Source organism: Nannobrachium achirus (assembly GCF_963921795.1).
Source record: "Nannobrachium achirus genome assembly, chromosome: 7".
NCBI classification, from domain to species: Eukaryota; Metazoa; Chordata; class Actinopteri; order Myctophiformes; family Myctophidae; genus Nannobrachium; species Nannobrachium achirus.
In genome coordinates, this window is record NC_137816.1 from 42182908 (window position 1) to 42207336 (window position 24429).

Sequence of the window (24429 nt, forward strand, 5' to 3'; positions counted from 1 at the left end):
TCTGTGTTGATTCACTCGCATTTCGCTGCACTGTCTGTCTCCCTGGTTGGAGTGGTTGCCTGCATGCAGCAGATGTTGTCCGTCTGTCCGAGTCGCAGCTCGCGTTAAAGACTGGCTTTTGGGGAGGGGGCTGAACGCTGATGATGGTGCATTCATGGAGCCTCGGAAACACAGGATAGAATGAAATACTATATGGAAGAACCGATACAACCGCGGAATGTACCGATCCAGACACTCATGGTACGATCCATCACGATTTCGGCCGTCTATTGTACCGGTACACACTGAATGAACCGATTCAGCCGTATCGCGGACGTTTGTATCGCGATTACGATCCGTACCGGTATATCTTCGCATCCCTAGTCTACATGCGTGATCAATTACCCAACACCAGAGCCAAATTCCGACTGTAGACCAATTCTCCACAATAATGCGACGTCTCTCAACAGCAGCAGTGATGAGAAGCATGTCCCGTTGTGCACTGTGAAACCCATAATCTCTGGTCTCTGCGTGCAACCCACAGTATAAACCCGACTTCGCCATTAGCCATGATCCCACCTTATCCTCCAATGTATGAGAGCAGGCGGAAAAATGTGTGTCACTGCCCCTCTGTTTCTTTACTCTCTTCCATAACGGCGTTCAGTCGAATCAGGCCTGTTCTGCTGAAAAGCAGACGGATTAGCAATGATGAGGAGGCACTGCATGGTTCCCAACCTTTTTTCCTTCTTACATTTTGTCAAAAGTGGAGACCTCCACGCACACATGTGCGCCCACGCACTTGTGTTTTTCAGACATGTTAACCTCTTATAAAGGACAACTTTCGTTTTTTTACAACAAGGGTTCATATTTTCAGAAAAAAGAAAGGATTGTTAAAATGTTTTCATTTACTGCTTTCTATTTTTTAGCGAGTTTTTTTTGTATTTTGATTTCAGTGGGTGGGGGCATGCGTACAAGTGGCTAAATATGTCTTTTTAGACACACTAAGCCAGCAATTTCTTTATTACTATTTACACCAGCCCCCATAACTCACATCTGGCCATGAATGATTGCAGTTAGGGGTGTAACGATATAGTAACTGTATCGAAATATCGTTTTTAACTTAAAAAATCGAAGTATATCGAAATGAAAACAGCTAAAATCGAATCGTATCGTTTTATTTCGTATCGTATCGAATCGGCAGTGCAAAGAATCGATTGTATCGTTACTACCTACTTGTGCATTGTATTTAGCATTTTTAAGAAGAAGAATTTAAAAATAGGGGTTTAATTACTTTTCCTTTCCATATAGCTACACTGGTCTATTGATAAATGTGTATAATCTCTGGGTTCATGTCAAGGTGCAGGTTTGTCAATATACAATATCCATGTATTTGGCAGATAATCACTGTGTTTACTTATTTATATCCATAATAATACATGTTTCCCTTAAAAACCTGCACTATCCACACCTTTCACACAGATTTAATGTCTTTGCTAAATAGTTACTATATCGATTTTAAATCATTGAATCGAATCGTATCGTATCGTCATGAATGAACCAATATCGTCCATGTATCGTATCGTCAACCATGTATCGTGATATGTATCGAATCGCTATTAAAATGTATCGTTACACCCCTAATTGCAGTGCATCTTGGGAATGGGCTTATTGTGTCTAAAAAGACATATTTAGCCACTTGCATGCATGCCCCCCGCATCAATATGGAGACGGGCCGGTATGCCGACACTAAAACTAACCCTAACCTCAGTAACCGTGACGAGTAACTAACCTGCCGAAACTACTCGGAACAACGGACCGGCGGAACAATGAGCGGACCCCCCCGACCTGGGGGCATGCATGCAAATCAAAACCGTTACAATCACAAAAATGATAGAAAGAAGTAAATGAAAACATTTTAACACTCATCTTTTCTTTTTTCTAATGACTATCTAAAATATGAACCCTTGTTGTAAAAAACTAAAGTTGTCCTTTAAGCCCTATGTACAGCACTTCTCACACAACAAAAATGGCTATTTGAGCTATTTAAAAAAATACCAGGTTTTACCGATATTACATTGCCAACATACTTGCAGACAGTGGATGAAATGAAGGCCCAGACCCCAGGTTGGGAACCAGTACTGATGGAAGGGGGATCGTGTACAACCGCTCCCCTCCCCGCCCCCGCCCTCTCAGCAGGGGGCCCGACTTTCCTCCGTACCCACAATGCACCTCTGTGTGGTTTCCACTCGCCCCTGAAGGGAATCCAAAGCCCTGACCACCACCGGCGCGTTGTTTCTACAACGCTGCTTTTCCTACGCCATGCTTCACCTGGCGCCCCTCAAAGAACCACACAAACATTCCTATGTGCCTCTGTGTTGCTTTTTCCCCCCCCTTTTTACGTTCTTTCTTTCTTCCGACAGTATCTTAAGAGAATGGTTCTCAGTGAAAACACCCTTCGACAAGCTGCCGCGTGCGAACTTGACTGCGTTGCCGTCTTTGAACAAGAGGAATGGTGGGCAGGCAGGGACTGGCTCGCTGAATGCCAACCATTCACAGTTTCCATCACAGGGCCAGGCCCGCTGCTACACCATGTGCCAAGGGCGTGCGGCAGAGCAGTGGCTCTTTCAAATCAAGGACCTCCAAGTTGATATGTATCTGGCCGCGGACCCCCTTCTGAAAAGGTTTTGTGCCAGGGAGGGACCCCCAGAAGAGAGTATTTTTGTAAACAGTTTTTTTTTTATTATTCAAAAAATTTCAAAGATTTCTTTTTTTATATATATATATTTTCTGAAATGTTCAAAAATACCTATGTACCAGACCGCAGCACAGATCTTGTTATTTTTTTACTACCATAGCCAACATATACATCTTTAAGTGGTTAAAATGATTGTGATGCTATAGTAATTACTTTTCCTGGGGCGCCCCTGGATAGAGATGATACTGGATTTTTTTTTAGGGTAACTGTTGTATAATAGCAATATTACTCTTGAGAGTCGTGCCTTATAATGCACACCCTCTAGTGCAATATTGCTTAATTATTCCCATGTGATATAATCAAGGTGAACAGAATCTAGCCACCAATACAAGTTCCAAACTGTAAGACTCAGACTCCAAATTCACGTTTTACACAGTGAATCGCGCAAGTGATCAGTACACACTTTGCTTATGTTTGTAACAAGATTAACCCACTTAAGACCTATTTTACAAATAGCGGCGTGGCTATCTTTTGCCATTTTTTAAACCTTCGAAGATGCCCAAAATAGGGACACCGGGATTAAAGTGGTTACAGCAGCCTCTCTCCTGCAGGTAATCTCAGTCTAGTTTAAATGATATAACTTACGTTTTCTTTTACGGTATTTTGTGTCTTCAGTATATACAGTATACAATCATCTCTGCCAGAGCCCCAAGACACAGGTCCACCAAACACAAGCACAAATAGGCCACGTTAGAAATTAACAAAATATGGTGCAAGTCAGATAACACCTGGTCTATTTACAGTGCTCACCGGATAGACTTACGTAACCAGAAGCAATAAATCTGTCCCGTGTATGTATGTACACGTGTGTGTGTGTGTGTGTGTGTGTGTGTGTGTGTGTGTGTGTGTGTGTGTGTGTGTGTGTGTGTGTGTGTGTGTGTGAACATGCCCGAAGGCTTTGCAGCCCTAGCCAGGGCCAAGACAACCTGGCAGATCTGATGGCAGAGCTGATAAGCAGAAAATAAGTGCCATGGTGTGTTTGTAGGAGACAGAACACATGCCCGGCATCATTACGCTAATGGCTCTGTCAGACATGTCCATTGTCTGTTTTGAGTGATGTCTACCTGCTTGTCCTGAGCCCAGCAGAGACATTCCAGGCATGACAAGGTAATCCATGTAGTGCAATTAACTCACTATAGGTAGGAGGTAGGGGTGTAACGATATAGGAACTGAATCGAAAAATCGATTTTAATTTGCAATGATCTACTATATCGATATGCAAAAGCATATTTAGTACAGTTTTGGCTTTGTATCGTATCGGTATCGTTTAAAATGCAGATAATCGGTATCGAATCATTTTGCATTGCAAATTGTATTTAGCAATATATTTTTTTTTAATATAATTTTTATCCCACGATTTTGCAACCCTTTTCAGAGAGAGGGCGAGATCATTTAGCGACCTACAACCGGGTCGCGACGTGGTCGGTAGTTTTCAGCGACCGGGTCGCAAAATCGAGCGACCGGGTCGCTAAATGGAGCGACCGGGTCGCTAAATGGAGCGACCGGGTCGCTAAATCACCGACCGCGGCACTAAAGCGAGCGACCGGGTCACTAAATCGACCGACTGGGACGCTAATTCCATCGACCGGGACGCTAATTCCACCGACTGGGACGCTAATCCAGCGACCGGGTAGGTAAATCCACCGACCGGTGGTCGCTTCCACCGACCTACTAACCCTAACCCTAACCCTAACCCTAAACCTAACCTCAGTAACCTTACCTCAGTTAGGCTAACCTGCCACGCAACCTCCCGACCGTTACCTCAGTTAGGCTAACCTGCCACGCAACCTCCCGACCGGGTCGCTAAATCACCGACCGCGTCGCTAAAGCGAGCGACCGGGTCGCTAAATCGACCGACTGGGGCGCAAAATCTTCCGACCGGGTCGCTAAATCTACCGACCTAAAACTGCAGGCAGGTCGGTAGATTTAGCGACCGGGTCGGTCGATTTAGCGGCGCGGTCGGTGATTTAGCGACCCGGTCGCTCGATTTAGCGACCCGGTCGCTGAAAACTACCGACCACGTCGCGACCCGGTTGTAGGTCGCTAAATGATCTCGCTCCTACTGCCTTTTCACCCAAGTATTTAGCAATTTTAAGAAGGAAAATTAAAAAGAGGGGTTTAATTACTTCCATAGCTACTCTTGGTCAATCGATAAATGTGTGTAATCTCTGTTTTCATGTCAAGGTGCAGGTTTGTCCATATGTGTTGAAACATAATGTCCATGTATTTGCTAGAGAATCACAGTGTTTACTTATTTATATCTATAATAATAGATTGAATCGTATCGTATCGCCATGAATGAACTAATATCGTCCATGTATCGTATCGTCAACCATGTATCGTGATGTGTATCATATCGCTGTTAAAATGTATCGTTACACCCCTAGTAGGAGCTGTTGTTACACTGAGAACAACAACAAAAAAAGTGGCATTGTCGTTTCGAGTTGAAGAGCGCTCTAGGAGACACAAAAGAGCCAAAACTCCCATATTACCTGTTTGCCAGAAACAACAAGTCCTATTTGTGTCTCATAATCCAGCTGCACATCTCTGATTTAACCTGTTAGTCGGAAGCTAATTCTGAGAGACAACAATGACAGCATTCTGTGTTTTAATGTACTGTAGTTTAATTATTTGGTTTGTTAAAGGGCACACTGATTCTGCTTTTTAAAATTCATTGACAAAGGAATCTACAGCTGTGTTTGTTTTCACTCTGCACAGATCTGTTTTTCTTACTATTTTTGTCTCATAATTAAACCAACAAGTTGATTGTGAGTCTTATTTGAAAATGTGCACATTGCCTTTTAAGCTTACTGGAGTTTTACTTTTATTTCATTAAAATACCGTATTCACACTGTGGTGTCAAGATGCAAGTCAGAGGTCACAAACAGCAGATCTACAAGCTCACAACGTGTCACGCTGCAATGCATTGTGAGCTTTCAGATGGGCTATTTTACGTGAGCGGCACTGTTGTATAAAGGACCATAGAGGTGGTCTGGCATGAGAAGTCTTGACATTACTGTTAACTGAAGCATAACATGGTTTGTGTTTTTCAAGGAAGCCAGTGGAATCCCTTCATTTCAGTAAGGTATGATAATCAACTTGCTTTGATTTAAAACGTGCTTGAGACATGCAATTGAACATGCCAACATTTAACTGTGCGGTTATTTTTCTTGGCTTATGCTATAGTTGCGGTTTTGATGAACTTTTCTTAATGCGCAGATTGATTAGTAAAACCTAGAGAAAAAAATAGACCCTGAAGAAAAGATTGATTTGTGAGCGAAAGATGTCACTTATTAAAGATACACTCGGTAACTTTAACACATGGGCTGCTCAGGTTTCTAACATTTCTAGCTGTTGCTGGTGCCGCCGTTCACTCACGCTTTATTTTGAAGAGCCTCGGAAGCTTCGTGCGTGTGCACGTGGGTGTCCGCTGACGATTGAGGAAGATAATCCCTTTGTTTACAAACGCTCGAGAATGTTAGAGAGGCAGGAGCTGAAACTTCTAAAAGGGCCCTTCGTTGGAAATATGTTGTGCTAACAGTGCACGGAGAACAGTTTGACGCAGTGTGTTTGTGGTAACAGTGCACAGAGAACAGTTTGACGCAGTGTGTTTGTGGTAACAGTGCACAGAGAACAGTTTGACGCAGTGTGTTTGTGCTAACAGTGCACATAGAACAGGTTGACGCAGTGTGTTTGTGCTAACAGTGCACGGAGAACAGTTTGACGCAGTGTGTTTGTGCTAACAGTGCACGGAGAACAGTTTGACGCAGTGTGTTTGTGCTAACAGTGCACGGAGAACAGTTTGACACAGTGTGTTTGTGCTAACAGTGCACGGAGAACAGTTTGACACAGTGTGTTTGTGCTAACAGTGCACGGAGAACAGTTTGACGCAGTGTGTTTGTGCTAACAGTGCACGGAGAACAGTTTGACACAGTGTGTTTGTGCTAACAGTGCACGGAGAACAGTTTGACGCAGTGTGTTTGTGCTAACAGTGCATGGAGAACAGTTTGACGCAGTGTGTTTGTGCTAACAGTGCATGGAGAACAGTTTGACACAGTGTGTTTGTGCTAACAGTGCACGGAGAACAGTTTGACACAGTGTGTTTGTGCTAACAGTGCACGGAGAACAGTTTGACGCAGTGTGTTTGTGCTAACAGTGCATGGAGAACAGTTTGACGCAGTGTGTTTGTGCTAACAGTGCACGGAGAACAGTTTGACGCAGAGTGTTTGTGCTAACAGTGCACAGAGAACAGTTTGACGCAGTGTGTTTGTGCTAACAGTGCACAGAGAACAGTTTGACGCAGTGTGTTTATGCTAACAGTGCACAGAGAACAGTTTGACGCAGTGAGTTTGTGCTAACAGTGCACGGAGAACAGTTTGTCGCAGTGTGTTTGTGCTAACAGTGCACGGAGAACAGTTTGACGCAGTGTGTTTGTGCTAACAGTGCACGGAGAACAGTTTGACGCAGAGTGTTTGTGCTAACAGTGCACAGAGAACAGTTTGACGCAGTGTGTTTGTGCTAACAGTGCACAGAGAACAGTTTGACACAGTGTGTTTGTGCTAACAGTGCACGGAGAACAGTTTGACGCAGAGTGTTTGTGCTAACAGTGCACGGAGAACAGTTTGACGCAGAGTGTTTGTGCTAACAGTGCACAGAGAACAGTTTGACGCAGTGTGTTTGTGCTAACAGTGCACAGAGAACAGTTTGACACAGTGTGTTTGTGCTAACAGTGCACAGAGAACAGTTTGACGCAGTGAGTTTGTGCTAACAGTGCATGGAGAACAGTTTGTCGCAGTGTGTTTGTGCTAACAGTGCACAGAGAACAGTTTGACGCAGTGTGTTTGTGCTAACAGTGCACGGAGAACAGTTTGACGCAGTGTGTTTGTGCTAACAGTGCACGGAGAACAGTTTGACGCAGTGTGTTTGTGCTAACAGTGCACGGAGAACAGTTTGACGCAGTGTGTTTGTGGTGCTGCTGACGTCTCTCTTACCAGGACCCTTCTCCAGGAAGATGACCTTGGTCTCGGGGAAGAAGTTGGATCCGGTGATGAGCATCTCCTCTCCCCCGCTGACCAGACAGCTGCTCAGGCTGGACTTCTCCACCTGGGGAAGCTCCTGAGCTGATCTCTGGGCTGGAAGGCAAGCACAGGACCCGAGGAACGCACAACACCACGATTATTATTATTGTTGTTATCATCAATCACGTGGATGTATGCAATAATGCAGGGGTCTTCAACGTTTTCAGGCAAAGGACCCCTTAGCTGAGAGAGATGAAGCAGGGACCCCCCTCTACATATTGTATAAATATGTGATGCAGATTTTCATTGATTTCATAGACAGATGGACAATTTCTGTAAGTCATTAAGCCTCTAACCCTTTGGTGAATTTAACGTGTTTATATCCTCTTCTTGGTGTGAGCTACAGAGTCACGTCAAACAAGACTCTCTTATCAGAAAAGAAAAAAACACTGACTGCACAAACATGCCCCGTTACCGAACGCAGCTAAATCCCCTTGTACTGTTATTATTTTACATTCTTTTTAAGTAACAATGAAGTTTATTTTATGTGAAATTTTTGATGCTGCCGTCTTGGCCAGACATGTCTCTTGGAACTACTCCTGGTAGAATAAAGATTAAAAAAAAAAAAATAACAATAATAACAATAAAAACATTACTGAGCTGATGTGGTCATTTACACTGTCTAGATATGTGTGTGTGTGTGTGTGTGTGTGTGTGTGTGTGTGTGTGTGTGTGTGTGTGTGTGTGTGTGTGTGTGCGCGCGCGCGCGCGCGCGCGTGCGCGTGTGTGTGCGCGCGTGCATATATATGTGTGTGTGTGTGTGTGGCGGACTAGAAGGGCATTTATCGGACACTGTTATCTAAAGCGTCTTTCAATGAGTGCAAACAGTAGATTAAATCAACATTCAGTAAAACGGCTAGACCGGCAGTACTATGGCTCTTTAATCAACAAGTACAGATTGTAGAACGGTGTGTTAATGTCTGTGTGCGTGCGTGTGTGTGCGTGTGTGTGCGTGTGTGCGCAGGGCTGTCGCACCAAATTCTGGGCCCTGGGTACAAGGATTCACTGCGGGCCCCCCATGAATGTTCTTCATAGTGCTTTAACTTTTGAAAAATAGCAGATATATAAGCTCATATATATAGCTTGTACGCTGCGAGCTTGTAGAGCTGCTATTTTTGAAAAAATCTTGAACATTTGTGCAAGTCTTTGAATATTTCAAATCCTTATAAGATTAAAAAAAAAAATCTATGGCAGTGGTGCTGCGAAATGTTCGCTTAAAAAATACATATATTCAAAGATTTGCACAGATTTTCACGAATTTTCAAAGAAATTTCAATAGCTAAAGTATAAAATAATTAAGGCCCCCTCCACCTTGAGCTCTAGTAACTCAGTCCCACTTTCCCCCCCCTTGTGACGCCCCTGTGTGTGTGTGTGTGTGTGTGTGTGTGTGTGTGTGTGTGTGTGTGTGTGTGTGTGTGTGTGACGGTGGCCAGGAAGCGAACACTCACAGCACTCCACAGGGATGGAGGCGGCCTGCAGCGACAGCACCTTGCCATTGGGTTGGGGGATGTGCACGCGGAACACCACGCGCACCCGCGTGTTCTTCCTCCCGATGTCCGTCTCCCCCTTCCGCAGCTCGATGTCCGAGTTCCGCAGCTTCAGGATGCCAGCGCAGTCGATGCTACAGTGTAGAGAGGAGAGGATGGAGAGAGGGGGGGGTACTCGCATTTTTTTACTTGAGTAAAAGTATCAATACTGCAATGTAGAACTACTCTGTTACAAGTAGAAGTCCAGAATTCAAAATGTACTTGAGTAAAAGTGCAAAAGTGTTGGCATCAAAATGTACTTAAAGTACCAAAAGTAAAAGTACAAAATGTTTGAAAACAGCAGATCTACAAGCTCACAACGCGTCGCGATACCTAGGCTATTTTCAAATAGCCTAGGTGTAAAATAGGGCTAACGTGGTTAATGTACGTTTTATAATATTATAATTTATATCTGCAAAGTAACTAGTAACTAAATTTTTCAAATAAATGCAGTGGAGTACAAGTACAATATTTGGATCCGAGATGTAGTGGAGTAGAAGAAAAAGTATTGGAAATTGAAAATACTCAAGTAAATTACTAATACCTCAAAATTGTACTTAAGTACAGTACTCAAGTAAATCTACTTACGGTACTTAAAAAAAAGTTGGCCCTCACGAGCACAAACCCCATCCGAAATTGGCAGGCGGCAAAGAAATGTTTAAGTACCGAGGGCCTGGGAGTGATATAAAAACCAACCACAGCCTGGTAGGGGAACTGGGCAATAAGGGGGGAAATTAAGTGTCGAATCACAAATTGCAAATGCCCCGTGAATATGATTTATTACAACTGTAAACGCGAAAAGCCCTACCAAAATACCTCCCCGCGAATTCCAAGGTAAGCGAAACCAGAGCTTGTATAAATATAATCACCCGGATGATGCAGAATCATAAATATGGAAATAAAAGTCCTGTTTCTCTGCATGGTGGGAAACCCTCATATTTTCCTGCCACGCACCGATTGTCCTGTTGGTTTGAATTAAACATCCATAAACCAAGGCGTTGGAAGACATGTGGAACCCCCGCACGGTCATAAATGTGATTATTTTTTACATCGGACAGGGCTCGCACCACAGTGGTAAGACTCGTAACCCTGAGTAACACGAGCCCGGAGTGTTTCTGACACCTACCTGGCCGTCATGTTGTTCTCGGGCAGCAGAGGAATTTCGAGAACTTTGGAGCTGGAGACGATGATCTCCTGGCTGGCCGTGGCCACCGTCTTCCCCGTGATGCGGTGCACCTGGTAGAAGGCGTGCGGCCGCAGGTAGCGGTCGTCCGCCGTCCCGATGAACATCTGCAGGTTGAGGGGCTTCTCGTTGTAGCCAGTGAGCTGAGAGCAGACAGATGTAGATAGGTAGACAGACAGACAGACAGACAGACAGACAGACAGACAGAAAAAGCGAGAGGGAGAGAGAGAGAGGGAAGGAGGGAGAGAGAGAGACAGACGTATAACGTGAGCAGTGGTACTTAAGCAAAAATATCAATACTTGCAATGTAGAAATACTCCGTTACTAGTAAAAGGTCCGGAATTAAAAATGTACTTGAGCAAAAGTATGAAAGTGTTGGCATCAAAATGTACTTAAAGTACCAAAAGTAAAAAAGTACAAAATGTTTGAAAATAGAAGATCTACGCGACGCGTTGTGAGCTTGTAGATCGACCATTTTCAAACAGCCTAGGTATGAAATCGGACTAGAGTGGTCTATGTATGTTTTATAATATTATAATTTATGTCTGCAAAGTAACTAGTAACTAAAGTTTTCAAATAAATGTAGTGGAGTAAAAGTACAATATTTGGATCCGAGATGTAGTAGAAGTAAAAGTATTGGAAAATTGGAAATAATCAAGTAGAGTACTTGTAAGTAAATGTACTTAGTTACTTTACACCACTGAACGTTGAGTGAAAACAGACCTGAACACATATGGTCCAGATGAGCAAACAAATACTGTACATTTCCACTGCTTTCCCCCTTTCTTTCTTTCTTTCTTTCTTTGTGGGGACCTAAATGTCAAGCTCGGGGTGTTGGGATAGTTCTGGCAGGGCCACCGGTACATTCATCTGGTGCTTTGGCCTCCCACCAGTCCAGCACTGATGCTTTCCAATAATACGACTTATCAGTTTTTTCCCACTTTAACAAGGATCCTTGCACCTCTCCAATCCCCTTCAGCTGACCAGGACATTGAACTTCAGGGCTGGCCTGACCGGCCCGGCTGCGCTCTTTCCGAGACTCTGTCCAAAACAAGTGGAAGCTCGCTACCAATAAGTCAGCGTGGCGCCGTTGCTGTAAAAACCTGAGACACGTTTTCCCAAAACACAAGAAGAAACGTTAACATCGGAGCGGAAAGTCGGTAATGCTTGGTGTATGCCAGTTTTGCACGCTTAAAATAGCAGATCTACAGTGACACCACTGGGTGATAAAGTATAAGTATAAATGTATTCACGGGAGTATAAATCAAGAGACACAGAAAGAGAGCAAGAGGCAAAAAATCATCATCGACAAATACACGTGGCATAACGCAGTACCATAGCCTGACACTCATTGAATTTACATTTCGTTTCACTCCATTATTCAGTCTGAAAGCCCTTCCAACTGCAGCCGTTTCTGGGATGGGCGTTGCCAAAGAGGCAGTCTTCTGCGATTGGTTCACCGCCTGACCAATCACAACAGTGGCAAAGCAGATGACGTTGTTATTGGTGTTGTTATGTGGCTAGGCTAACCTGTTGCTACTTGCTAACCAAAGAAACCGGCGAAAAAGGAGCGATAGTAACTACTAGTAATCAAAGACAACAAAACATGTCTGCTACTGATGTTTCATAGCGAGATCGATAAGATCGCATTTTACCGTGGCGGGCGACACGATGTTTGTTTATGAATGGGAATGTGCTGTACTGTACATTGTGGCGCTGGGTTATTTGGAATAGCACACAAGTTCTGGGAAAACTCCACCCACGCTGCTCACAAGCCCCGACGTCATCGAGTTGAAGCAACGCTGATTTGCCGTACAAATTTTCAACCGAGCAAGCCTCTCCATTGAGAGAGTCACCAGACCCCTGAATCGCCCGAACATATTTTCTAATGGCCGTGGCTAGCGATTCAGTGATTCAAGCAGTGTTGATTTCGTCGACTAAAACTATGACGAAAATTTTTTGTCGACTGCGTTTTTTTCACTGATGAAAACTAAATAAAAACATAGCTGTGATGACTAAAACTAAGACTAAATATATTGATAATTTCGTTAAGAAAATAAAAACTAGACTAAAACATTAGGGAGGGACTAGTGCTGAAGAAAGTCATTTTATGTTTGGTTGCTCTCGCGTGTTGCGTGCTGGAAATAGCAAATCGGTAGATGGGCTATTTTCAGCACGCAACCAAGTGTAAAATCGGTCATTACGATGTCATCAAGGCCTGCCAAAATACATTTTAGTTGACTAAATCAACTGTAGATTTAGTCGCCTAAAATCGACTAAAATTAGACTAAAACTAAAACTTTTCAGGTGACTAAATTATGACTAAAACTAAATGACATTTTATTCAAAAGACTATGACTAAAACTAAATCAAAATTTGCTGTCAAAAACAACACGGGATACAAGGGGGACTGCCCATAAGTCCGAAGGTTCATTAGTCCGAAGGATCATTAGTCCGAATTTAGTTAGAGTTACTGAGGTTAAGGTTAGGGTTAGGGTTAGAGTTAGGCTTAGTATTCTTAACAAATTCGGACTAATGAACCTTCGGACTAATGAACCTTCGGACTAATGAACCTTCGGACCAATGCCATGGCAAACTAAATGGCCCAGACATGTCTCTCTACCTCCCGCTGTGGGGTCTCCCTCGTATACTTGGTCATTTACAGTAAAACACCTTTTTACTGGTCAAGCCCCGGTTGTAAAAAAAAAGCCAGTGAAAATGTCAACGGCCCCTCAGAGGGCATGCCAGCCATGGTTGGCACACCACGGCGTCCTTCTGGTGCCCGCGGTGTGCCCTTCACCACGCACGGCGGGTGGGCGTCCCCTTAGTGGCCAGCCATTCAGACAGGTGAGGAGATTACTGTTGAGAGGGGTGTGGGGTTTAGCAACGCAAGGCTTTCCTCCTCAGAAGGACAGAAAGAGACAAGAAAAACATCCCACACAAGCCACACAATCCCACCACTGTTGGAATGTTGTGCTTGGCGCAGGGCATGACGGCATGGCTGCCCCCTCACACACACACACACACACACACACACACACACACACACACACACACACACACACACACACACACACACACACACACACACACACACACACACACACACACACACACACACACACACACACACACACACACACACACACGCTCTCGCTCTCTTCTCTCCAGGTGCGTCACGAGGGGGGGATACTGGGAGTTACCAGGGCCCAAGGTGAAGTATTTTATACTTTAGCCATTGAAAAATAGCAGACATACGAGCTCACAGCGCGGCTGCGAGCTTGTAGATCTGCTATTTTTGAAAAGTTATAAAAATGTGTGCAAATCTTTGAATATATGTATTTTTATGCGTACATTTGTAACTCAAATATTGCTTCTGGGGGGGTTCGTGGTCAAATACATATCATTTTGGGTGTCCTTCACATGAAAAAGTGAAACATAGAAACTGACATAGAAACAGGGAAATATTCAAAGACTTGCACAAATTTTCAAAACATTTCAATAATAGCAGATCTACAAGCTTGCACCGAGTGCCGTGCTGTGAGCTTGTATATCTGCTATTTTTCAATAGATAAAGCACAAAATAATGCGTAATAATGCGTTCCCAGTCTAAATGGGTTAAACCCCATCCCCCTATGAAGAACATCCATGGGGGGCCCGCAGTGAATCCTTGTACCCAGGGCCCAGAATTTGTTGTGACGCCCCTGGCTCTCTCTCTCACACGCGCGCGCACACACACACACACACACACACACACACACACACACACACACACACACACACACACACACACACACACACACACACACACACACACACACACACACACACACACACACACACACACACACACACACACACACACACACACACCCGTCCCGTGCACCCTCCCGTGCAGCCCACACCTCCAGCTCGGGCCGTGTGGCAGCCCATTGAGGGGAACCCAAGTGAACAAGGTCTTTCATTGGTGGTTCCACCCCCAGGACCCAGCAATACCCCCCCTGCCCCCCTGCCACAGCTGGCGGCTGACCCCCTTCTCCGACCCGGTGGGCTTGCGTCACACACCGCTGTGTCAATGTTTGGTGAAACCCCCCACCCCCCCAAAAAAGGAGAGGAGAAAAAAAAGAAGAAGAAGAAAAAAAAAGAAACCTCCCTTCTAGTGTGGGTGGACGAAGAGAAAGGAGAATGTGGGTTTGTCGTGCCATTCCCGAAAGCTGGAAAATAAAGTCTTTCAAAAATTGGTCACAATTAGGCCCTGGAAACAAATGCGCATGTGAGGAAAAACGTGTGTGCGGGCATCGACACAAGAGGTGAATGCTTGGTTTCAAAATATTGACATTCTCAGAGAGCGATTATTATTAGTCCAGGTTGGGCTGTGCAGCCATGTGATTAAACTATCGCCTCCATCACTTTCCAGGTGACTTAACGGCACCGTACTGGAAAGCTGCCGCCGATACTGGATTTACTGGTAGACCGCTCTGGTTCCACCAATCCAGTGTTGATTTCGTCGACTAAAACAAGGACGAAAAATGCTTGTCGACTGCGGGTTTTTTTTCACTGATGAAAACCAAATAAAAACTCGATTAAAAACTATGCTGTGATGACTAAAAATAAGACTAAATATATTGACAGTTTCGTCAACAAATTAGACTAAAACGTTAGGGAGGGACTAGTGGAGAAGAGAGTCATTTTATGTTTGGTTGCTCTCAGGTGTTGCGTGCTGAAAATAGCCGATCTACAAGTAGATCTACTTGTAGATCTGCTATTTTCAGCACGCAACCAAGTGTAAAACCAGTCATTGCGATGCCATCAAGGCCTGCCAAAATACATTTCAGTTGACTAAATCAACTGTAGATTTAGTCGCCTAAAAACGTATGATATTTAGCCGACTAAAATTTGACTAAAACTAAAACCTTTCAGATGACTAATTATGACTAAAATTAAATGACATTTTATTCAAAGGACTATGACTAAAACTAAATCAAAATTTGCTGTCAAAAACAACATTGCACCAATCTCTCTCTCTCTCTCTCTCTCTCTCTCTCTCTCTCTCCCTCTCTCTCTCCCTCCTCAATGGAGTAAGCAGCAGAGCCAGAGGGGCCAGCGAGGTCAAACAGAGCGATGGGAATACAAATACAAGGTGTGATGTTTACAAGGGGCTAGGTGAGAGAAGGACGAGTCCCCTGGGGGTGTCTGCTGAGCAGGCTGGGTGGTTGGGGAAGGCTGTGTCTTCCCCATAAAGCTCCAAGTGTTCCACTTTGAACAAAGACCTTGTATCTGAGGATATGGCAGCTCTGGCATATCACATCATATCTTCCATCAGATATACCGTATGCCGTATGGGCTCAACCAGTTGTCCAAATGGACCCACAAACGGAACCAAATGGCACTAAAGGTGCAGTAAGTGATATTTATTTGCTAGAATAAGTGTTTTATATAAAGATTTTCAAGTCAGGATACCAATTTTATCCAATCAGGAGGGAGAACTCGATGATGACTCAATGATAAACAAGTGAAACTGGAAGTGATGACACAAAGGAGCGAGCACACAAAATTGGAACTTGGAACACAATACAATTGAAGTTGATACATGCTCTTTCCTGTTTGGCTGAAATTGGCATTGATTACTATCGCTTTGATTTTTATCCCACGATTTTGTAACCCATTTTTCACCCAGTGCCAATTGTCTAAGCTGTAATCCTGGGCGCTACTCTCCCTCTACCAACCTGGGCGGAGCCCCGGACTGAGCTCATGCTTCCTTCAGTGCATGAGGAGTGAGCAGGCCGCTTCTTATCACCTGACAGGGGGGAGTTTCCCCAGTTGGACGTAGCGCATGGAAGGAACACGTTATTCCAGCCAGTTCCTCTCCCCTCCATCAGGTGCCCCGGCTGGCCAGGGGGAGGCAATATAGAGTCCAGGATTATTACTGCATGTTTTTGTGAGGGTATCTATCCTAGGAGACACGGGGAGAACATGCACATTCCACACAGAAAGGTCCTTTTGCCAACCCCACCTAGGGTGTGGACGCTGATGATGCAGAGGAGGGAACACGCCCCCAGCGCCTACGGCGTCCCCCAGTGGGAATCGAAGCTTTAACAATGGTCCCAGAGATAACAATACTATCAAATATGATAATATGAATATCGCATGGGCGGTATTGAAAAAATACAACATTTCAAATATGGAGATAAGAGGTTTCTGCCCGACAGCGACGATATCAAACCGAGGGTCCTTGAAATGAAAAAGGTTTGAGAATCTCTGGTCTGGTGAGCAGGCTGGGTGGTCAGGGAGGCCATGTCGTGTCCACAAAGCCCCAAGTGTTCCACTTTGAATGAAGAGCTTGTATCTGATTCTAAGGATATGGCCAGGGGTGTCGCACCACATTCTGGGCCCTGGGTACAAGGATTCACTGCGGGGCCCCCCATGAATGTTCCTCATAGGGGGAGGGGGTTTAACCCATTTAGACTGGGAACGCATTATTACGCATTATTTTGTGCTTTAGCTATTGAAAAATAGCAGATATACAAGCTTGCAGTGTGGCACCGAGTGCCGCGCTGCGAGCTTGTAGATGAAAAATCTTGAAAAGTCTTTGAATATTTCAAATCCTTGAAATCTTTGAAAAACCGATGTTTCTATATCAGTGGTGCTCAAACCTTTTCATGTATTAGGCCACAGACCCCCATCTCAAAATATTTAGTTCCAGGAACTCCCCCAGAAGCAACATTTGAGTTACAAACGTTCGCTAAAAAAATACATACAGTATATTCAAAGATTTGCACACATTTTCACGACTTTTCAAAAATATCAGATATACAAGCTCACAGTGTGGCACTCGGTGCCGCGCTGTGAGCTTGTATATCTGCTATTTTTCAATAGCTAGAGTATAAAATAATTAAGGCCCCCTAAACCTCTTGGACCCTAGTAACTCAGTCCCACTCCCCCTGCCCCCCCCCCTTGTGACGCCCATGTATATGGCAGCAGAGTTATGCTCAACCAGACTCCATGGTTCCCAACTCTTCTGGACACAACGTTGAGTGAGATCACATTCCTGCTAATACATGTGTAGTACAGTGGAGCACGGTGCCATTACAACCCATTTTGGCCAAGAATTATTTTATTTATTCAAAAATAGCAGATCTACAAGCTCGCAGCGCGGCACTCGTATATCTGTATATCTGCTATTTTTCACTGGTTAAAGCATTCAATAATTCTAGGCCTAAATGGGTTAACTATTGAAAAATAGCAGATATACAAGATCGTTTAGAAGCCACTTTTTCCTGCGAATTCAAATCCGCAATTTTTGAACTTTCAGACACGAAAAGAAACCGGAAACGACTGCAGTTGGCTGCTTTCGTTTCAATTTACAAACCAGATGCTTGCCACCTGAACTGATACGATCCCACACACATACATACGTACATTTACATACACACACACACGCACACGCACACGCACACACACACACACACACACACACACACACACACACACACACACACACACACATACATACACACACACACACGCATGCATGCTCGCGTGCGTGCGGGGTTAAGCACAGGGTCAGATCTTGACCCCATGGCCACCCAAGTGTGGTTGAAGGGGTGAAGAGGTGGTGAGACAGTAAAATACTTAGAGTTCATTTAACCCCAGAGAGTGTACAAATGGAACCAAATGGACCCTCAACTTGAGTTCTACTGTGTAGGGCCTGCAGGGATATATGAGACCCAGGCTGACTAAAGGTCCTTGTACATTGCTGTGTTTTTTTTTTTTCAGACGAATATAGGACCGAATTTCAGAGCAAGTAAAAAAAAATAAAAAAACAGACAAAAAAATCGATCACATCGATTGGCAGTGTGCGAAAAAAATCACGTTTGCACACTGCCACCGGTTATTTCGTCCGTATAATTATTATTTTTTCACTGACCGTTGTGAGTTTGTAGCATGGTTACAGTACAGTACTACATACAGTACAGTACTAGAGGCGCTCTGTGACATCGTCAACAGTAGACTGACTACTGTGTATAGATGCGATGTACAGAGTTTGCCCTACCTAATTGATCATACTGCAACGTCACACAAAAGCATCAAAAGTAGCAGATCTTCAGGCTTTTTCTTTTATTATTATTATTATTTAAGAAGTTCACCATTTTGCTAGGTTTTGTGATGTCATATAATGGCAGTATCTGCTTTGTGTGCATTTACACACACATTTGAAATATTGATTTGATGCTCATATTAACCATAGGAAGTATTACGTTTGTTTTCATTTTCACATGCATGCTATAAATTCCATAGGGATAGATCACACATGGTTTTAATAAATATGGTACACATTTGTAGAATAAATCAAATATTGAAGGTGTTTTTAATTTTATATTGTAGTTATAGAGGACAATTATAATGTATTAAGGTATATTTGTCGTATTAGCCGGGGATCCCTTTAAAGAACAGTGTTTCTCAGAGGGACACAAATAGTCCTTCCTGGAAGGTCTAGAAAGAGATCTTATACAGATCTGTTGGTAAACAAGGTGCTTATCTAGATCAGCATTGTCTTAATGAGCTAAAACAAAAGCCATTGAGGCTAAGTACTTCACTGTTCCCAGGGTTAGAATGTGTGTGTGTGTGGGTGTGTGTGTATGTATGTGTGTGTGCCAGACAGAGCATGACAAAGTGGGTTTGCATATCGTCACTGTCGGCAAACCTCGTATCTCCAAGTTTCACATTTGTACGTTTTTCCCCGTAAAGTAAAGCCCTAGCTTCATCATTCAAGTGAAAATAGCTGATCTACAAGCACACAGGTGCGAGGCGTTGTGTGCTTGTAGATCAGCTATTTTCACTAGTTTAAATCATTGTTTTAAATGATAAATACAAAACTAACGGTTTTGAACATACAAGGTTTCCTCACCCCGACAACAATGAATATGTTGAGTGCGTTTGCCTCATTATTGTATAGCAGCGCTCCAACAGAGAGGACTGAGGAAAGTGTGTCTGGATCCAGTATGAATGAACCACAAGTAAATGACTGACTAAATGGATGTGTGTGTGTGTGTGTGTGTGTGTGTGTGTGTGTGTGTGTGTGTGTGTGTGTGTGTGTGTGTGTGTGTGTGTGTGTGTAGAGCACTGCTGTTCCTTCACTAACAGACGGTCTGACTTCTCTGTGACTCTGGATAAGAGGCTTAAGGGGACGATGGGTGCAGGGTGCACAAGGTCACTTCCTACTCACTCAGACACCACACACGCGCACGCATGCACACACACACACACACACACACACACACACACACACACACACACACACACACACACACACACACACACACACACACACACACACACACACACACACACACACAAGCGACACCACCGAACAACGGACTATAAATGAAGCATCAGTGTGCCCTGCATCACAATTAGTACAGACTAAAATCTGACTGTACCATCGTGTGTCTGTGTTTTGAGGTCTGTTGGGGACTCTGGATGGAAACTACTGTAGCATTCTTGCTAAATTCGGTGTACGGTATTTTACATGTTAGTGTTTGTGTTGTGTTCATTAAATATGCGCTGTCCCTCCCCAAAAAACATAAACATAAAATAAATTCCATATTCACTGTGTCCATTTTGCCCTTACATCATACTCAGGGGACATGTGACGCAGCTTGTGTTCTAAGTCGTGTACAACTTGATTACCAGTTTCTTTTCTCTGTGGCTCAGTTTGTCATTAGACAAGGATACAATAGTTTTCTTTTTTCTTTTTAGTTCCAAAAACATAAATCTATAAAAGGTATCAAATATTATTGTTGGAGGCAGTGTGGCTGTTTAATGGTTGGTAATACTCATATTTTGTAGGCCTATCCTGTTATAGGATTCTTTTCAAAGAACAGTAGCTATAACAAGATCCCCTTGGGATTTATTATTATTAATATCTAGGAAATGACAAACACCTTTTGAAGATATGCGTGGCAGCAAGTAAGAATATCATCACAATATTCTGGCTTCAAAAGCATCCTCCTACAATAAACTGATGTAAGAATTGTAAACCTATATATCTACATTTACATATACATATTTTAACTGTTTGTGTTTTTTTTAATATATATACTAGTAAGACAACTGAGGGTGGAATGCGACCTCAGGGTGACATGCAACCTCGCCCTAAAGGGCGAGGTCGCGCCAATTCTTGACCATCTGGCCAACCACAGCGTTTCTCTGACGATTCTAGTTGTTGTCATTCTGGGGGGAGTTTGTTCATGTTTTTGTGAGGGTATCAACCCTAGGAGACACGGGGAGAACATGCAAACTCCACACAGAAAGGCCCTATCGCTCACACCCTAGGTTGGGTTGGCGATAGGGCCTTTCTGTGTGGAGTTTGCCTAAACATGGAGATGTGGTACAGAAGGACTCATATATGGGCATAAAAAGTATGTCATGTGACATCACTTCCTGTACAGACAGTCAGACAGACAGCCATTGACTCCGACCTAACAATGGCTACTGTCTATGACGGTAGTTCCATATGACATATTGGACTAGACTATCTCCATATATAGTGTTATCCACATCTCCATGTTAGGACTCATATATGGGCATAAAAAGTATGTCATGTGACATCACTTCCTGTACAGACAGTCAGCCATTGACTCCGGATTAACAATGGCTACTGTCTATGACGGTAGTCCCATATGACATATTGGACTAGACTATCTCCATATATAGTGTTATCCACATCTCCATGTTTAGGCCAAACAGATTCGATCCATTTCTCCATGTATAGGTCCAAATGCCCAACGTTGAGCTTGACAACGAAACGTTCTTAACACAGCCGCCCCCATATTTACTTTAGAAAATATGTTAAATTCAAGTACGTTTCGAGTACCGGTTTGATAGATCGACTTAAAGTTGGATCCAGGCCTAATAACTTTATCTGGCCGCCCTGTTGCCACCTCCAAATGCCCAACGTTGAGCTTGACAACGAAACGTTCTTAACACAGACGCCCCCATATTTACATATATATATAAAAAGTATGTCATGTGACATCACTTCCTGTACAAACAGTCAGACAGTCAGACAGCCATTGACTCCGGCCTAACAATGGCTACTTTCTATGACGGTAGTCCCATATGACATGATGGACTGGACTATCTCCATATATAGTGTTATCCACATTTCGTGTAGCCGCCCTGTACAGGAAGTGATGTCACAACTCGCTGACATCACACTGACATCACAGAGGATACGGAAGGAAGGTCACTCAAGCGACACGGTTCTTCAGAGTATATGCGACCTTTGGTCGCAATAAATTGGTGTGAGCTTGTATATCTGCTAATTTAGCCAAAAAGAAAATGAATGAAGTAAGGGGGAATTCAAAATCACGAATCTCCACGACTCAAGGAATACAAAGACTTTCCTGAAAACCCAGACACTGATCGTGACACTTGTCACAAGCCTGTTGCCTTCACAAACATCCTCCATTTACAACCTAAAGCAGATCTACCGCCCGCTCCACAGTTCAGTGGAAACATGAAATGTATTGGAAGGAAGTTGTTTTTTTCCAGGAGCAGCCCGAGGCCTGTGGAATAACCAGCTACGGCTTCATTTCTCTGCAAAACCGCCTCAGATCTTAAGGACCACATGAAAGTGCAGATCTGTGGCGTAGCGACGAGCTAACAGGTAATTATCCCAGACGGGCCTGAATGCATCCACGGCTGTAAATGACACTGTTATTTCACAAGACAGAGCTGCAAGAACTCCACGGTGTGGTGGGTTCAGCTGATTGGTTTATGGCCGCGTCTGCACGCTGGGGAAGTGAGTACAGACAGGCTCTGTGTATGTGCGTGGGTGCATGTGTGCGCGCGCACACACGTGTGTGTGTGTGTGTGTGCGTGTGTGTGTGTGTGTGTGTGTGTGTGTGTGTGTGTGTGTGTGTGTGTGTGTGTGTGTGTGTGCGTGCGTGTGAGCGAGTGAGAGAGTTATTATAGTTCACTAAAACTAAGGCTAAAACGTCTGACATTTTAAAACTATAATGATCAATGCAACATTTCATGTAAAATCATCTTTGTTTTTATTTAACTGAAAAAGTAATGGGAATCATGAATCTGTTATCAAGGAATAGAAAGACTTTCCTGAAAACGGACAATGACCTGACACTGTCACGAACCTGTTGCCTTTAAAAACTATAAAGACTATATTCAATTCCCTAAAACTGAAACTACGTATGCATTAATAAAATAAACGAAAACTATAAACTGAAATTAAGACACTTAACTGAAAAACAAATGAGTAACAAAACTACAAGCTCTGCGTGTGTGTGCAAACAGTGTGCGCGCGCGTGAGTATAGTTGCATGTCGTATGCGCGAGTTTCCATAAATCAGTGCATGTGTGGTGTGTGTGTTTATTCGCAGCAGCATGTGTGTCCCAGACACACATGAATGAGGCTGAACAGTGTCTGGGTGGGAATGTGCGTCTCTGTCTGTGTGACACACACACACACACACACACACACACACACACACACACACACACACACGCGTGTGTGCGCGCGCACACACACACACACACACGAAAACTTGACAGCCTTCACGGATGTAATCAGGTCAGTTTAAGAAGAATAGGAAAACATGAATCTATGTTGGAAACAAAGAGGAGGTGCGTCAAAGGGCGTAGCTTTCTTTAATCTGAATGACTTCTCTTTTATTCCAGGGGTTTTCAAACTTTTTTGACTCAGGGCACCCCCTAACCTGAATTACACTGTTGCCGCGCCGTAAAAATGGCAGCAGCCGTGCACCAAATGCACACCCCTAATTTCGTTGTACTGTTGTTACAATGACAATAAACTTCTATTCTATTCATTTTAAGAATCTTACATCATAAGCGACGCAAATATGAATATGCACATCTTTCCACCTGAGATACGATAGGCTAGGTCACAGAGAAATATCAGTTTCCATCAGAACTGACTGAAAATAACTTTATACGTGACGTTTAACCACTTGAAACCCAGTATCACTGTTCCGGGGGGAAGGTTCACCAGAAATAGCCGATCTACAAGCTCACAACGCGTCACGTTAGAGTTGGCCATAGATGGAAAAGATAACTCATCAAGTACAGTGCAAATCAGGTCTCCACATAGTGAAGTGATATTGATGTAGGAACAGTATGCTTCATACAGTTAAAGGGATATTTCACTTTCAAAAATAACCTTGGGTCATGTCATCGTCTAGTCCGAGAGAGTTTTTAAGTTGCTCGATTCAGTATTTAGATATTTGATATTCATTTTATCAGACGCCCCCTTCCTATACAAATCCATTGTAACTTCAAACTCCATTTTAACTATGTTAGATTAATCTACGTAAATCTGCAATGTCGGGCAAGAAACTCGTATCTCCAAGTTTCGCGAAGTAAAGCCCTGCTTCATCACACAAGGCCGTCGCACAAAAGTAGTGAAAGCAGCTGATCTAGATCAGCTGTTTTCACTAGTTTAAATCATTTTAAAAATGATAAATACAAAACAAACAGCTTTGGACATACAAGGTTTCCACCCGACAACAACGATATATACAGTATATATTTCTTTTTACATTAATATTATTTTCTGGGGGTCCCTGGCTAAAACATTTTCAGATGGCCTATATATATATAGCCTATATATCAATTTGGGGGTCCTTGGTACGAAGAAGTTTGAGAACCACTGACATACATCAGCAATAATGTTACAGTACAGTGTGCACACTTTAAATGTACTCCCTCCCTCCCTGAGTCCATCATGTGAGGGCCCGGGCAGCTCTGAAAGGGTGTCAAACACGCACTCGGCAGGCTGGGATTTCTCTCCAAATCAAATAATCAGCCAGGAAAACATGATCAGACGGCCAGAGTGAAAGCCTCCACTTCAGCACTCCAACACGACACA

General features: G+C 43.6%; 1 protein-coding gene across 1 annotated transcript in view; it reads right to left on the minus strand.

Annotated features, from left to right (window-relative positions):
* Positions 1-24429, minus strand: part of nfatc3a (nuclear factor of activated T cells 3a) — a 163476-nt gene that overhangs the window by 51330 nt on the left and 87717 nt on the right. Inside the window, exons 4-6 of the mRNA XM_080729552.1 lie at positions 10465-10664; positions 9261-9433; positions 7726-7866 (exon numbers count right to left, since the gene is read on the minus strand). Of these exons, the coding sequence (XP_080585678.1) occupies positions 7726-7866; positions 9261-9433; positions 10465-10664 (514 nt within the window). The remainder of the gene's footprint in view (positions 1-7725; positions 7867-9260; positions 9434-10464; positions 10665-24429) is intronic.